The following is a 14,421-nucleotide window of genomic DNA, read 5'->3' as shown; positions in this document are numbered from 1 at the left end:
TCATTTGTTCCATTGTTAAGAGCTGTTCCTTATTTTTCTTAAAATACACCTAAATATGACTTGATTTAAATTTGAGCATAATTCCATGCAGGCACATTCCTTAACTCCTTAGGTATCTCAGTGCTCTAAGACAGTTACCAAAATTTTTTCAGAAAGCAGTTCTATGTCCTATTCACTAAGGCAGTAATATGAATGGAGAGCTCTCTTCTTGAATACTTAATAAGAACAAAACTTCCAACAAATGGCCTTTGCCTAGCAGCCCACATCTCTTCTGAGCAATTACCCAGATATTTTAATATTTCAAAGTTCTAATCCGTGAAACCTGCCCTAAACACAGTAGCTCTCGGTAAAAGTTCTCTTTCCAGAAAAATTATATTCTATCTATATTGAACCTTAAACATAGCTAACTTCAGGCATATGTGAGTGTTGTCTTCCTCAATAAAATTTAAAGACCTCCAATAAAAGGGATTATTTTTATCTCTTTAACACCCACCAGAGTGTTAGATGAAGTTTCCCCCCCAAAAAAAATGTTGATTAAGGTGAGTAAATTAATATGATAACCATTTTTAACTTCCAAAGTATTTTCCCTATATATTATCCCACTTAATATAGCCTGTGAAGTAAGCAAATTGGAATTTTAAAATAACCTCTGTTTTACAAAGAATAAAACCAAGATTCTGTGAAATTCCTCCAAATGATGCAAAAAAATAAAGAGGGTGGGGGGGCCAAGAATCCTTGCTGCTGCTGCTGCTAAGTTGCTTCAGTCGTGTCCAATTCTGTGCGACCCCATAGACGGCAGCCCACCAGGCTCCCCCGTCCCTGGGATTCTCCAGGCAAAAACATTGGAGTGGGTTGCCATTTCCTTCTTCAATACATGAAAGTGAAAAGTGAAAGTGAAGTCGCTCAGTCGTGTCCGACTCTTAGTGACCCCATGGACTGCAGCCCACCAGGCTCCTCCATCCGTGGGATTTTCCAGGCAAGAGTACTGGAGTGGGGTGCCACTGAAGTACAAATAAAGCAGCAGATTTGATAAGCAGTCACTTAGTTAGATCAGATATAGCCTCTATTGTTTTCCCCATATCGTACCCAACACATGGTCCGTAATGCTCATCTTAATTAAAAGATCTGGTATAAGAGACTTAAAGTCACACAAGCTGTAAATGGAACCCACATTTTCTGTTTTCTTTCTGAAACAATGTGTTGAATGATTGAGAAAGATTCCAAAAACTTCTTTTCTATAATCCCTGCTGCTACCCACACCAGGCCCATGGGAAAGAAAGTGACAAAGAGCTGTGGTTCTGTCACCATACTGAGAGAAATCTCCATTTCTGGATGTTCATCTAATCCTAAGCATATTATTTCCTGGGACCAGTTAATTTGAAGCAATATGTGAAAGAAATATAACTCAAACAAAATGAAAGCAATATGAAAAACTTAAGAAATCATGAATGAAATAGGTTAGGGTGGCTGGTGAAGCAAGAGCTCAGAAACTCTACTGGGGCCATAAGAAGTGTGATGACCAAGCCAAATGGCTTAAAAGAAATACTTTCAACAAGGAATTCCTCAAAAAGGGGCTCAAGAAAATGACTATATATCTATATGTATACATATATATACATTAATGTAGGTTCCATCCCTGGGTCAGGAAGATCCCCTAGAGAAAGAAATGGTAACCCACTCCAGTATTCTTGTCTGGAAAATCCCATGGACAGAGGAGCCAGAGGGCTACAGTCCATGGGGTCAAAGAAGAGCTGGACACGACTTAGTGACTAAACAACAAGAAGGATATATGTCAAAATTTCACCCATAGTTGCCTGTGAATGATAGGATTCAGGATGACTATCATATACTGTCTTATGCTTGCCCACAGGTTTCCACATCTTCTACAATTAGTGAGAATTACGTAGATAATCAGGAAAAACAGTAATAAATTTTACAGTTTTTTATAGGGCAACCATCACTCAGATTGAACAGTTTAAACTTCCTCACCATCCCAACTCCTCCTCCTCATCCTCCCCCCACGCCCCCCACCCTCAGGCATGCTCCCAATAAATAAAACACAAAGCTGATTCTCTCTGCATCCTATCTTTATCTCTAGATAGCAAAATGCCTTCAGGTTGAACTGTTGCTTCCTATCCTCTCTCTCCTTTTATGGAATACACAAACCAGTTTAAGTATCACAAACAAATGCAACCTTTCCAAATTGCTAAAAGTGAATCTGATATTTTACCAAGCTACTTCCCAACTCCTGTTTCTTTGCTCATCCTGCAAAAAAATTATTTCCATAGAAGGACTCACAGAATACATAGTTAAAACATATGTTAATACATTTCTAAGATGTTGTCTTTTAAGTATAAAACTTTATGCTAAGGAATCAAATATGCTAGAGAAAACTGAGATAATTGCCCTTTCCTGCTGGACCCATGAAAGGGACTGCACTAGATACACTCATGGTTGGAGCAGCCTGTGCCCTGCCTACCTTTAGTTTCTCCATTAATTATGACTCTCTGCCTTCAAGGCATGGGCTGGACTTGCCACAGACAGGAAGCTGAAGACTTCCCCATGACACCTACCCCATGAGTACAGTTAATTTTACATGCAATACTCAGCAAGTCTGAAGAGTCCCTCAAGGCATAATCATCAACAGGAAAATGACAGAAGCAGCTTTCCATCACACACACAAAAATCTCAGGTGAAAAAACACATTCCCATCTCATTAAAAAAACTGGCATAAAAAATCATCCAGGAACTGTGATTTCAGAGTCTTGAATAGCAGCTAGGACAGTGCAGAGACACAAGAGGGAGAAAGATAAGAGGAAAAGAAAAAGGAAGGGGAGGAAGAAGAGGAAGAAATAGAATCCAGAACCGCAAGGCATCTCAGCAGATTCCAGTCCCCCAAGAAGTGTACAGACGTCCACAGAACAGAGGTCCAATTTCTTTGTAAAATCATAGTTACAGCAGATCTAGAACGCAGGCAAACACTTTGCACTGTATTTCTCCAAGAAGACTACTTGTAAAAGATGAAATAATTCATTTCAGACATAGAAATAGACCTTACACATTGCAGAGTATTTTGGTTTTATGTAGCCTGTAATATCAACCTTGAGAGATATAAAAATCTGTCTGAGATAATTTCCCTATTTAATTATCTCCCATGAGATAGACATATGGCATTTATTGAACCTACTTATTTCAGCACCTAATCAGGCATTGTGTTGAAATGTTATGTAACTCACACATGAGAGTACGTCTTCCCAGATACATCATAAAGTCTGAAAAGTCACAATTTCTATCTTTAACTTTTCAACTATCTCCCTAAACTTCAACTATTGTATTATGCAGAACATAGATATTTAAAATACTTGGTTAGACAACTGAATGGGTAGATGGACAGACAAAACAGACTGTAAAGCAGCCTTAGGATACTGCAACATAAACACTGAAAAAACGAGCAGCTAAGACAGAGGTACATGGAACATCTTATCTTTCCAGGCCATGATATGACCTTTACCAGGAATCAAAATATTAATATACTGGTATTTAGTCACTGGGGGCTTCTCAGGAAGTGCTGGTGGCAAGGAACCCACCTGTTAATGCAGGAAACATAAGAGATGCAGGTTCAATCCCTGGGTGGGGAAGATCCCCTGGAGGAGGGCATGGCAACCCACTCCAGTACTCTTGCCTGGAGAATCCATGGACAGAGGAGCCTGGCGGGCTACAGTTCATAGGGTCGCAAAGAGTAGGACATGACTGAAGCGACTTAACATGCACACATTTAGTCACTGAGGCCCCCAAATCTCAAAGTTGGCATTAATTTCACGCATACGTTATGACAGAAAGTACTAAATCATTCTTCCCAATTAAGGTGGTATTATGGTACACACAGTTTTTATACACCTTCCCCTACAAAGCTCAAAGTAAAAGAGCTGCTTGAGTGAGTGAGAGAGAGAATGAGTGTGTCTGTATGTGTGTTGTGTGGGCATGTGTTCAGGAAGAAAAGGGAAAACACTCATGGGTGTGATTATAACATAAGAAGGGGGAAAAAAAAGTAATTTGAGACCTGGTATCTGAAGGAGGTATATTCAGGTTGGCTGCATTCATTGCCCTCTGTAAGCTAGGACTGATCTGGTTGCATGCTGTAGAGACCTGGCTTGCTGGAGGTGAAATGGGTCCCAGTCGCTGAACCATCATGGGACTGCTGGTGACCACTAGATTGTTGCAGCTGCCTTTTCCAATGGACTTGCACTGAGGCCCAAAGCCAAGAGCCCCTAAAAACAAATGAATCAGGTTAGCTTTCATGTCCCTTACATCAGAAATCAGTAAATACACATATGTGCACACTTATATCAGGACTCATCTTTAAAGACAGTCCTTAGATCATCTTTTTTTTTTTCAGTATTAGTGATACCAAGGAGCTTTCTCTAATTCCAGTGAAAAATCCATAATGCTACAATAGAAACCCTTCTATAATCACCACTCATACAAAATATGCTTACATTTTGCTCCTTCAAGTGTCCAGTTATATTAAGAATCATATTTTATCATCTCTTTACCTAAAGGGTTAAGGTGGTAAGTAGATGGGATTACTTATATCAAACCATGTATTTTCCAAAATAGCTAATATCTTAAATCACCCAGCAAGGAAAGTTGACACTACTGACAAAAACTTGTTTAACTGGTTCACTTCATTCAAGTCTGGCCTTCCAAAAAGCCTCTTTAAAAGGATATAGTCTGGCTGTGTCTCTCCAATCTTTATTTTTCCTCTTCACCCTGATATGTTGTCATTGGATGTACACCCAATTTTTTAAAAAATCAGGATGAGACACCCTTAAAACATCATTTTAAAAGTAGTACGTTAACCAAATTTGACATAGATTTTTCATTTCATTAGCAACAATCTTTGAATGTAGTAAAAATTTGGTACATAACCAGAAGGGAAAAAAAAAAAAAAGAAAGAAACCCTCAAGAATCTGTGCCGTTACGGAAAAGTGAAAAGCAAAGAGGAGAAAGGTAAACACTGCCATGACTCATTTAAAAAAAAGAATAATAGTCATTGAATCATTCTAGACATTCTTTTTACATGGATATACTTTTTCAAACATTTTTTGCAAACTACTTGGTCAAGTCTCAGTTCCCATTTCAGGCAAATGAAAAGAAATATGATCCTAGGTTTTCTGGCAAATTAGGCTCTAAAGTTTTCTCACCAAATTCCTCATCTTTCTCATTGATATATTTGGGATCAAAGTAGTAGAAAAGCATCACAGTAACCTTCCTTACTTAGCTTTAGAGAATATAATTTTTTATTTTGTCTTTTTAAAAATCAATAGCAAAAAAAAAATGACTTTTCCATCTTTTGTAACATTCTCTTCCAAGAGCCCACAAAACTAAGGATAAACAAGACCTTAGCATAATCACCAACACTCTCATCAATGAACTCACATCTCCAAAGTGCTAGGAGAGTCACAGTATCTTCAGCAAGCAGGAAGCCTTCTCTAGTCCAGGCCTCTGGGAAGCTAAAATCCAAGTAGTAACTGACTTGCCCAAAGTCACACAGGGATTTACTGACAAAGCAGAAACAAATTCTATGAGAGTGCATTTTCAAGGCACCTGTGTGTTTAAGTTTAGGTGCTAGATGCTTCGTTCCTTCCTTGGATACTTTCCAAGATTCTACAAAAATGTCTCCTAATTTTTTCCAGATACACAAACCAGAACCTACCCCTCTCCCTGCTGCTTATATCTGATGCATCTTCTTGTGCCTTGAAACATCAGTCATAGATAGTCTCTCTGTTTTCATAGTTCATATAACACTCTACCATCAGGTTTTCATCTTGACACCAAGAGAGTGGGTACATTTTTGTGCAGTGATCATAAGCTTAATATCTGTTTAAATTCCAACAAGCTACATGCAATTTGCTTTTCAAACTCCCTTTTTACCTTGGAAAAAGGCAATGTCCAGTATATAAGACACTTGAATTCCATCCCCAGGTTCCATCCCTACCAGCCACTGCTACTAAAAGCAATATTAGATGTCAGGTATTCTGTCCAATCAGTGTCATATATTTATCTAAGGAACTCACTCATTTCATGCCTGTTTCCTTCACAATAAAAAGGTATTAATATCTACCTCTAAAACAAAGACATATTAGCAGCTGGAACAGCATACCCAAGAAATGCTATTTGGTGCCAAAGCATATTAATACACCATTTCATCAAATCTTAGATGCCATATAAGTCATACCATTATTTCATATATCAGTAAAAACATCAAACTGGTACATGGTGTTACTATTTCACAGATATTCTGATGTGAAAATAACGCACACCTTAGAATAGATAAATAACAATAAGACTGATGAAAAAATTATTTTAACCCTTCTGTTGCTCACACTTTTCTCTCTGCCAGGTACAGCCATACCCTAACTTGTCTACCTAGTGATCAGCCTCTCTCTTCAAGGATCATCTTCCCTATGACTCCCTTCACACACTACCAGCTAGGCAAATCTAATCAATTCTTCTTTTCATTCCCCCACAGTCTTAGAACAAATTTGCCTCAGCACCTTCAGGGAACTGAAATGTTTACATGACTGTCATCCATTTATACTTGATTGCTTTTTAGAGACAAAGCTCTTGCTTGAGACATCACTGCTTCTTCAGCACCTAGCCTAAGGCCTGTACAGTACACAATAAAGTCTGTCAATGAAGCTAAGAATGAATGAAAATAAAAGATTTTAATATATGATATTAAATAGAGACATTATTTCCACTAAAGCCCTCCTGGTCTTCTTGTTTAAAACCGTGTCATTTTTCACAAACAGACTCCAACTAAGTCAGTCCTTTGCTGTTTCTCCACAGTGTGCCTAATAAGAGGTATGGATGGAGAATGAAGCTGTGGGAGTAGTAATTATAAATCCATCTTCCTAGGCTAGAATTTTACACTGGTCAAGGCTGCCCTTGTAACCCTATACCCTGGATTCTCACATTCATAGTACTTTTTCTCTGACTATAATAAAGAAACATTAGTCCTCCCCTCCCCAGTGTCCCCATCATTTTCACAATAACACCTCCTACTCCTGAATTCACTAGTCAGCTTGAGCTGTAGCTAACCATAGAGGAGTGACAACTTCCGACAGGTATTACATACAGTGTCCATGAAGCTAAATTTCTTGGAAACATATTATATTTGTGGAGCAGCTTTAAGAATGTTCTGGAAAATGGCATCATCACTCTCACACATGGAGACGAGTAATACTTTGACCAAGAACCACTGTGCTCACCGCAAGCATCTAACTTCAATTTTTTTCATAATTCTGGACAGAATGAATACCTCCAAGTTGCTCACAACTGTCTAGTGCGTTGTAGTTTGGGCTCTGGAGACAGCCTGCTTGGGAACCCAAAACCCAGGATGGTTGTGTGACTTGGACAAATTACTTAAATATTTGTGTTTATGTCTATGTCTTTTCATTTGTAAAATGGGAATAAAAAGAACACTACTTCATAGTGCAAGGTTGTTGTGCATCTAGTATTAATTATACACATAAAGGACTCCACACACTGCCTAGCACGTAGTAGGTACTGAATTGATGTTGGTTGTGATTTTTTGTTGCAGCTGTTGTTATTATTGTTCATGCCTGTCATCACTTTTTTCCCTGCATTCTTTCTTGAAGTAAGAAGAAAACAGTTCTTTATAATTCCCTGCATAAAACAAGATACAAGTAAATGATACTATTTAATTCTTTACCCATTTCCAATGTTCTTTCTGCTTTGAGCCTAGAGCCAAGTTTTTTTAAAACCAGGTGTCATCACAGATAGAAGAAAAGTTTTCAACTGGCCAAGTCTGAACGTTCCTTGGCTTGTCATTCCCTGCAAACAAACCATAGAACTTTTCTGACTACCAGATGTGCCAACTACTTGTGTGCTGGTTTTCATTTTTAAATACTGCTTATTTTTAGAGACTGTATAACATTTTTTTAAAATGTGTTTACTGCTCAAATAAGAATTAGAGTGGATGGCATTCTAAGTACTACATACATCCTAGCCAAAATCACTGCATGTTGGTGGGAAGTACAAATGTTTTGCATTTCCTGAACTGAGAGGTCATCTTAGCAAGGCCGTGTTTTTAATTAACATCTTCATTAGTTAAAAGAGTTCTCTTGAAGTCAAATAGCTGACTGTGTTGCAATTACCCCTGCTGAGGCTGCATCTTTCAGAACGATCTATGTTTATTCACTGGTTCCTCTAAAAAGGACACAGATATTGGGGGAACATAAATGACATATATATATGAGAGGTGGTAAGGAAAAGTAATCCGTTCTTTTTGTGGTTTTTATTGTTCATTCCACTGACTAATCAAATGCCAGCCATGAGCTGGGCAGTCCCTGGAGACAATGGTGAGCAAGACAGACAAGAGTCGCAGCAAGAGTCCCAGCAAGATTCCAAGAGCGGCCGATGAAGAGGAACACCAAAACAGCCCTTCTATAAAAGAGAGCCCTGCTCCTAGGTTGGGTCATATGAAATGTCTTTCTTTACAGGTCAAACATGATCAAATAAGAGCAATTTCTATATGGTTCAACCCAACACGTATGCAGAGTGTTTTGGAAACAGAAATAAAGCATACCGAGGTTTCAGTCTGACTCACCCATCCCCTGACTATGTGACACTGAGCAAGTCTCTGTGCTTCAGGATCCTGTAAGGTCCTGAGCAAAGTAATAGTACCTAATGCACAGGGCTCTATGAGGATGGACAGGGTTAGTATATGTTATCATAACTTTACCATATTTAAGGATCAGGGCTTTCTTCCCAATCTTTCGTTGTAAAACAGAACCACAGAATAGTTCTAAGAACAGTGCATGAATCCTCTAACGTATCAATTGATAAATTCCATCTGTTGATCTATCTAACCATCAATCCATCTCTCACTATATATAAGCCTATTATTGTTTGAATTATTATGCCCTTCACCCCAAAATAGGTAACCATAACACAATCATCAAATTAAGACATTTAGCAATGATATGGTACTAGTAATGTAATACACCATTTATATTCAAATATTACTAATTATCCAATAATAACCTTTAGAGCAATTGTTTTCCAATCCAGGATCATGAATTTCAAAGAAATATTTTGCAGAAGTGGATCTTCAAGAAAGGAATGGTAAATCAGCGGACACTAGGGAGCTGTAGGGTGTTGGAAAAGTAGAAAATCAGAGAAAGAAAAGAAGAGAGAGGTATAAGCAAACAGCACAATAATTAAAAGCATGGATCTGTACCCTAGGCTCCACCACTGAATGGCCATGTGACCTTAGGCAAGTTACTCAAGCTTTCTGTGCCTCAGTGTTCTGAGCTCTAAATGGAGTTAATACTACTATTACTTACCCCAATGAGTTGTTTTGAGGATTAAATGATCCAACATATGTAATATATATAGGGCCTGGGACTTATGCATTATAAATGTTAGTTATATTTTATTAAAGAACTCATTGATGGTACCTTTCTGGTATTTCTAGCACCTCTTTTCTTGAATGACTAAGGACTGCATGCTGATACCTCCCAACCCAAGACCTTCCGCTTGACACATCCAATAATATGTACATACTCACATGTGTTCGTGAAGTTGTAGTGTTACTCTGAAATATCAGTAAAGGGTAAATCGCTAAGAACACCAAAAAAAGAGACTCAGAATGAAATTGCTAGCTTCCTTATTCAGGAACAAAACATTTAAATTCAGTGTATGTTACAGTCAAAACTACACAAAATTATGAGACGGAAGGACTACTGAGCAGAGCATCCTGCCTCCATGGTGCTAATAACTCCGTAGAGATAAGACGTACTCACCTAGGAACAACCAGATAATGATTCTTTACTGTAAGAATAAAGCATGAAACGGAAGTATAGAGACAGGAGTTCAGAAAAGGGGGAACTCTCTATGTACCAGATAATTCACTGAAGAACAATCTTAACCAAAAAAGCATGTCTTTTAGGAAGTCCAAGGGTTTTCAACGATAACAAATTATGTGAGGTCATGGACAAATCCACAGTCAAAAAACTTTGGGAAACTCTAATTAACCATATCTCTTTATTACAGGTCTTCTCAGAGCCATTATAAAATGTAAATGCATATAATAAATCTCCGAGAGGAGCAAATAATACACAAAATATATTTGCTTAGGGTGCTTTTTTCCCCTCTGATGCATCCAAGACTAGCATACTAAAGCACACTCTTTAGAAAACAATAAGCTAAAACTGAAAGACAAATGAGCACATGAATGAGGAGCTAGTAAGGTGCAGACATGGAAACAGCAGGGAGGAGGCATGGCATGTGTTAAGGAAATGAGAAATCTGACTTGCCTGCAAGAAGGGGATCTCACCAGAAAAAAGGGAGAAAATAGAGGACTTGTTGAGTCAGGTTGGTGGGCCTGAATTAACCACTGGACATTATATATTCACCAGTGGCATCATTTCACAGGAAATAGATGGGGAAACAGTGGAAACAGTGTCAGACTATATTTTTGAGGGCTCCAAAATCACTGCAGATGGTGATTGCAGCCATGAAATTAAAAGACGCTTATTCCTTAGAAGGAAAGTTTTGACCAACCTAGATAGCATATTAAAAAGCAGAGATATCACTTTGCCAACAAAGGTCCATCTAGTCAAGGCTATGGTTTTTCCAGTGGTCATGTATGGATGTGAGAGTTGGACTGTGAAGAAAGCTGAGTGCTGAAGAATTGATGCTTTTGAACTGTGGTGTTGGAGAAGACTCTTGAGAGTCCCTTGGACGGCAAGGAGATCCAACCAGTCCATGCTGAAGGAGATCAGTCCTGGGTGTTCATTGGAAGGAATGATGCTGAGGCTGAAACTCCAATACTTTGGCCACCTCATGCGAAGAGTTGACTCATTGGAAAAGACTCTGATGCTGGGAGGGATTGGGGGCAGGAGGAGAAGGGGATGACAGAGGATGAGATGGCTGGATGGTATCACCGACTCAATGGACATGAGTTTGAGTGAACTCCGGATGTTGGTGATGGACAGGGAGGCCTGGCGTGCTGCGATGCATGGGGTCGCAAAGAGTCGGACACGACTGAGCGACTGAACTGAACTGGACTGAATGGCACGAAACCTGGCTGCACATTAGTGTCACCAGGGAAGTTTTTCAAAAATACAGATTCATAGGCTTCACTTCAAACCATCTAAGCCAGATGCTGCACTATATTTGGCCTGCTGACATGCACCTGGAACCCTGTGTTACAGACAGTGGTACATCTCACTAGAAGCCAAGTTCAGCCACGATTAATCTGGTGGAGATGAGGATAAAGGATGGAAGAGTACATTAAAGAGAAGCTGGACAAGCAATGAGGAGAAGCCCACATGGTGGTAAGTGACAGCATAATAAAGCAATGGTTAGGGAAGCAAGTTAAGAGTAAGACTGCAGATTATATAATTGGTTGATAAAGATTTAGGAGATCAAATTTAAACTGTCATCTATAAAATAGCCAGCTAGTGGGATGCTGCTGTATAACACAGGGAGCCCAGCCTGGTGCTCTGTGATGACCTAGAGGGATGGGATGGGAGCCAGGAGGGAGGCGATATACATAATTATGGCTGATTCCCATTGTTGTATGGCAGAAAGCAACATAACATGGTAAAACAATTATCCATCAATTAAAAAATAAATAAATTTTAAAAATTAAAAGGAGGAGGTCATATAAAGGCCATTTTTGTAACTCCAGTTTGAAATTAATTACTCATTACCAGATAATAAAGAGATTAAGTCCTAATCCAGATTAATTAAGATTCCCATGAATTGTGGCAATGTCCCACGACTTTGCCCCCTAGAGTTCAGCTTGAATCTACCAAGTTTATCCCACAAAGAATATAACTTTCACACTAACACTCTTCTAACCTTAGTCAGTATTAAGGAATGTTGGCCACCAAGCATGGAATCACCAACATTACTCATTTCATTTTATCCCTGCGTTAAATGGAATCGTATTTATACTCTGAGAGATTAAAAAATATCATATTCCTGTATCATATTCCTTTCTGTGCCACCCAGTGCCCTGGATTCCTGGACATGAAGTCTCAGTCTTCTTACTCCCCACCACGGGGCACTCCTGATAAGATGTTATTAAGAACACACAGCTCCAAACCACCTCATAAAGATGTACAGATATATTAAACAGCATTCCCAAACTTTATATTCTAAAGTCCCATCAGTCAGCTATTGTACATCAATTATCAACTAATTAGTACAGAGTGCTTATGCTGACCTTTCTGTTCTCTCTTGTAATGATTCGCCAAGTTAACTGAAAGCTGCTTTGCTCCATAGAGACTCTTAGTGAAGCAAGAGTGTTAAATAAAGTTCACCAACAATTAGCCTAGAAAACCAAAGAGGAAATGTAAGCACATTTTACTGCTTTTCCCTGGACCAATTTTCTAACAATCCCATGGGACAAGAGCAGATACATTTGTTAAATAAGCAAACCATTACTCTGAAAAGCTGAAATACCAGTACTGGCATAAATTCGTTGCTCACTGACAAGGTATTCATTTATCTGTGCTCCTGCTCTGTGCTATAGTATATACTCTAGGGAGTCCAGACATACAGATAAGTTAAACAATTCTTGCTTACTATAAAATCTAGTAGACTTACATCAAGGCGTACACATGTGATTAATCTATAAAGATATATGAATTCAAGGTGAAATTACACTTGCTCTGTAAAAAGAGGACTTCCATGAATATAAGAAAAGATGAGAAAAAAAGAAGAATGAAGCATACTTTAATGTGAAAACTGCCTCAGTTTCCCTAAAACCATGAACAGATCACATTTATTAAGCAGTACCTGTGGGCTTAGTACTGTGTTATACTAATGGAGGCCTAGGCCATTAGGTTTTCCCCCAAAGAGCCTCTGACCAGTAAGAAAGAGTTTTAATCAACACATGAAATGATTAAGAAACACCTAATTTTTTTTTAATTGAATGAAAGATCCTTTAAAATCTACAGTGCTTTACAATTTTCAAAAAGTTTCACACATGGGATTTCATCTAATCCCATAATAACCTTTTCCCCCCTATCCTTATATTGCCCCTCCCCTCTTCTCTCTTCCCACTGGTAATCACTGGTTTGTTTTCTTCATCTATGAGTCTGTTCTTTTTTGTTTTACTCACTAGTTTGTTTTACTTTTAGATTCTACATATAAGTGATATCATACAATATTTGTCTTTCTCTTTCTGACTTATTTCAGTTAGCATAATGCCCTCCAAGTCCATTCACATTGCTGCAAATGCAAAATATCATTCTTTTTCATTGCTGAGTAGTATTCCATTGTGTGTGTGTGTGTGTGTGTGTGTGTGTGTGTGTGTGTGTACGTCTGTGTGTATGTGTATATCTCATATCTTCTTTGTCCATTCACCTGATGATAGACACTTAGGTTGCTTCCATACCTTGACAGTTGTAAATACTGCTGCTATGAACGTTGGGGTGAATGTATCTTTTTGAATTAGTGTATTTTGGATTTATATCCAAGAGTGGAATTTCTGAGTCATATCCTGAGTGGGGAAGGTCACCTGGAGGAGGGCATGGAAATCAACTCCAGTATTCTTTTTTTAAAAAATTTATTTATTTTAATTGGAGGATAATTACAAAATTGTGATGATTTCTGTCATACATCAACATGAATCAGCCATAGGTTACATGTGTACCCTCCATCTTGAGCCCCTCTCCCACCTCCCTCCCCACCCTATCCCTCTAGGTTGTCCCAGAGCACCAGCTTTGGGTGCCCTGCTTCATGCATCAAACTTGATTTTACATATGGTAATGTACATGTTTCAACACTATTCTCTCAAATCATTCCACCATCTCCTTCTCCCACTGAATCCAAAAGTCTGTTCTTTATGTCTGTGTCCACACCAGTATTCTTGCCTGGAGAATCCCAAGGACAGAGGAGCCTAGAAGGCTATAGTTTATAGGGTCGCAAAGAGTCAGACATGACTGAAGCAACTTAGCATGTACATAGTAGTTCTATTTTTAGTTTTTTGTTTTTCCAGTAGTCATGTTTGGATCTGAGAGTTGGACTGTGAAGAAAGCTGAGTGCCGAAGAATTGATGCTTTTGAACTGTGGTGTTGGAGAAGACTCTTGGAAGTCCCTTGGACTGCAAGGAGATCCAACTAGTCCATCCTAAAGGAGATCAGTCCTGGGTGTTCACTGGAAGGACTGATGCTAAAGCTGAAACTCCAATACTTTGGCCACCTAACGCAAAGAGTTGACTCATTGGAAAAGATCCTGATGCTGGGAGGGATTGGGGGCAGGAGGAGAAGGGGATGACAGAGGATGAGATGGCTGGGTGGCATCACCTACTATATGCACATGAGTTTGGGTGAACTCCGGGAGTTGGTGATGGACAGGGAGGCCTGGTGTGCTGTG

The 14,421-nt window shown here is 38.9% G+C and overlaps 1 protein-coding gene across 1 annotated transcript in view; it reads right to left on the bottom strand.

Moving 5' to 3' along the window:
- GLIS3 (GLIS family zinc finger 3) overlaps window positions 1–14,421 on the bottom strand; it is a 501,883-nt gene that overhangs the window by 330,767 nt on the left and 156,695 nt on the right. The window contains exon 3 of the mRNA XM_040244340.1: window positions 4,061–4,268. Coding sequence (XP_040100274.1) covers window positions 4,061–4,268 — 208 coding nt within the window. The remainder of the gene's footprint in view (window positions 1–4,060; window positions 4,269–14,421) is intronic.

This window comes from Oryx dammah, unplaced genomic scaffold (genome assembly GCF_014754425.2).
Source record: "Oryx dammah isolate SB20612 unplaced genomic scaffold, SCBI_Odam_1.1 HiC_scaffold_1, whole genome shotgun sequence".
Classification (NCBI taxonomy): Eukaryota; Metazoa; Chordata; class Mammalia; order Artiodactyla; family Bovidae; genus Oryx; species Oryx dammah.
Note: the sequence above shows the minus strand (reverse complement) of the source record. Positions and strands in the feature narration are given on the sequence as shown.